The sequence below is a fragment of the Glandiceps talaboti genome, chromosome 6 (assembly GCF_964340395.1).
Source record: "Glandiceps talaboti chromosome 6, keGlaTala1.1, whole genome shotgun sequence".
Taxonomy (NCBI): domain Eukaryota; kingdom Metazoa; phylum Hemichordata; class Enteropneusta; family Spengelidae; genus Glandiceps; species Glandiceps talaboti.
Genome location: NC_135554.1, coordinates 21055323 through 21056891, shown reverse-complemented (window position 1 = coordinate 21056891; position 1569 = coordinate 21055323). Strand labels below are relative to the sequence as shown.

The following is a 1569-nucleotide window of genomic DNA, read 5'->3' as shown; positions in this document are numbered from 1 at the left end:
TACGAACAGCATACTTGTAGGTACTGACCTGTTGTGACGCAAGGTCGACGACTACCCACTTGGATACACGTATTTACATTCTATTCTATTCTACTCTACTACATTGCAAGACTTCGGTAGACAAAACGTAATTTATACCAGACAGGTGGTCAGTGAGGAAGACTTCGATCATCGTTAGGGTTGTGTTTTACGAACGCTTCGCCATCGTCCAACAATATACACAAACTAGCGGAGCGTAAAGCTACTTGTCGTGGTCTCTCGTATCTAGGAACCAGAACTTAACTTGAACTATGGAGTCGAGATCAAGCGACAACCAGCCTCTCCGTAGACCGTCTGTATCGACACATTCTAGTAATGAAACCAGCGCTGTGATAGGTCAACAAGACGGACTCGCAACGGCGGGACCAGCTCGTCGGATGTCTCGTGTACAACGACGTTTGTCGTCAGTTATTGTTCCAGGAATGGGACCCCGCTACTCACTCGGTCCGGGAGCTTTTCGAAGCCATGCTATGGCCCTCGCGATACTTCGTGAAAGACATGCAATGAAAGACATGAAGAAGGACAACACGTATAAAACAGAGCCGGATCAAGATCAGAAATTCCAAGTGCATAAAGTCCGAAAAGTGATCGAAGAAGTCTTGGAACATCATTGCGAAGATGAATGCTACGGGGCGTCGTCTGCTGGTATGCTGACAAGGACTCTCACCGATATCATTAAGGCCAGAGTGAAGGACTTAAATTTTGAACGCCACAAGATTGTAGTACATGTTGTTGTTGGGGCAGTACAGTCCCAAGGTTTTGAGATGGCAAGTCGGTGTCTTTGGAACACAGGTCAGGACAATTACGCCTCGGCAACCTTCGCCAACAATTCAATCTTTGCCGTAGCAACAGTGTATGGCATTTACTTCGAATGACACACATGGTTACCACGACTGCGAACATTTCATTTTTTTCAAGCTTGGCTCTGGTCGAAATTTATATAATTAATTGCGTTTGTCATAAACTCATTAATAACTGAAGTAGAGCCTTTTCATAGCGTTAATGTCATTTCGATCAAATATTTCAGTTGACTCGAGATTGTCACATTGTCAAGTGTACTTAATATTTAATTTCAAACTCATCCAACTTTTAACCAACGAACATTAAATATATGAATATGGTAGAACTGTACATATTTAGCAATGAAAATAACCCTATCATATTTGAAACACCTGTACTCGTATATCTTTCTTAAACGATTTTTAATGAGTTATGACGCGGTAGAACTAAAATATTTCCATTGTTACTTTATGTCTTTATTCAATTGGGATATTTTGTTGATTTATGTGAACTGACAAGTAGGTTGCCAGGACCGAAATCCGCCCATGTGTCATAATGGTTGCTATGAGTCAAGCTAGAGCGATGTACATGATGCCATTCTTCCTGTTTTACCTTCAATGGGCCAACGTCTTAAACCACAGTTTCTTCGTTATTTCGCAGTGTCGCGGAAGAAATGGTTTATGAGAATGCCCAGGGCCAACATATACCATTTCAAATTTGAAAGACACTAAACTAGTACGTTTCTAAATA

General features: G+C 41.6%; 1 protein-coding gene across 1 annotated transcript; it reads left to right on the top strand.

Moving 5' to 3' along the window:
- Positions 1-290: 290 nt before the first annotated feature.
- LOC144436958 (dynein light chain Tctex-type 5-like) lies at positions 291-914 on the top strand. The gene has a single exon (XM_078125826.1). The coding sequence runs from the start codon at positions 291-293 to the stop codon at positions 912-914; it is 624 nt and encodes a 207-aa protein (XP_077981952.1).
- The last annotated feature ends 655 nt before the right edge of the window (positions 915-1569 follow it).

Excerpts from the sequence above, each read along its gene's own strand:
- LOC144436958 (XM_078125826.1), top strand. The coding sequence starts at position 291 with ATGGAGTCGAGATCAAGCGACAACCAGCCTCTCCGTAGACCGTCTGTA.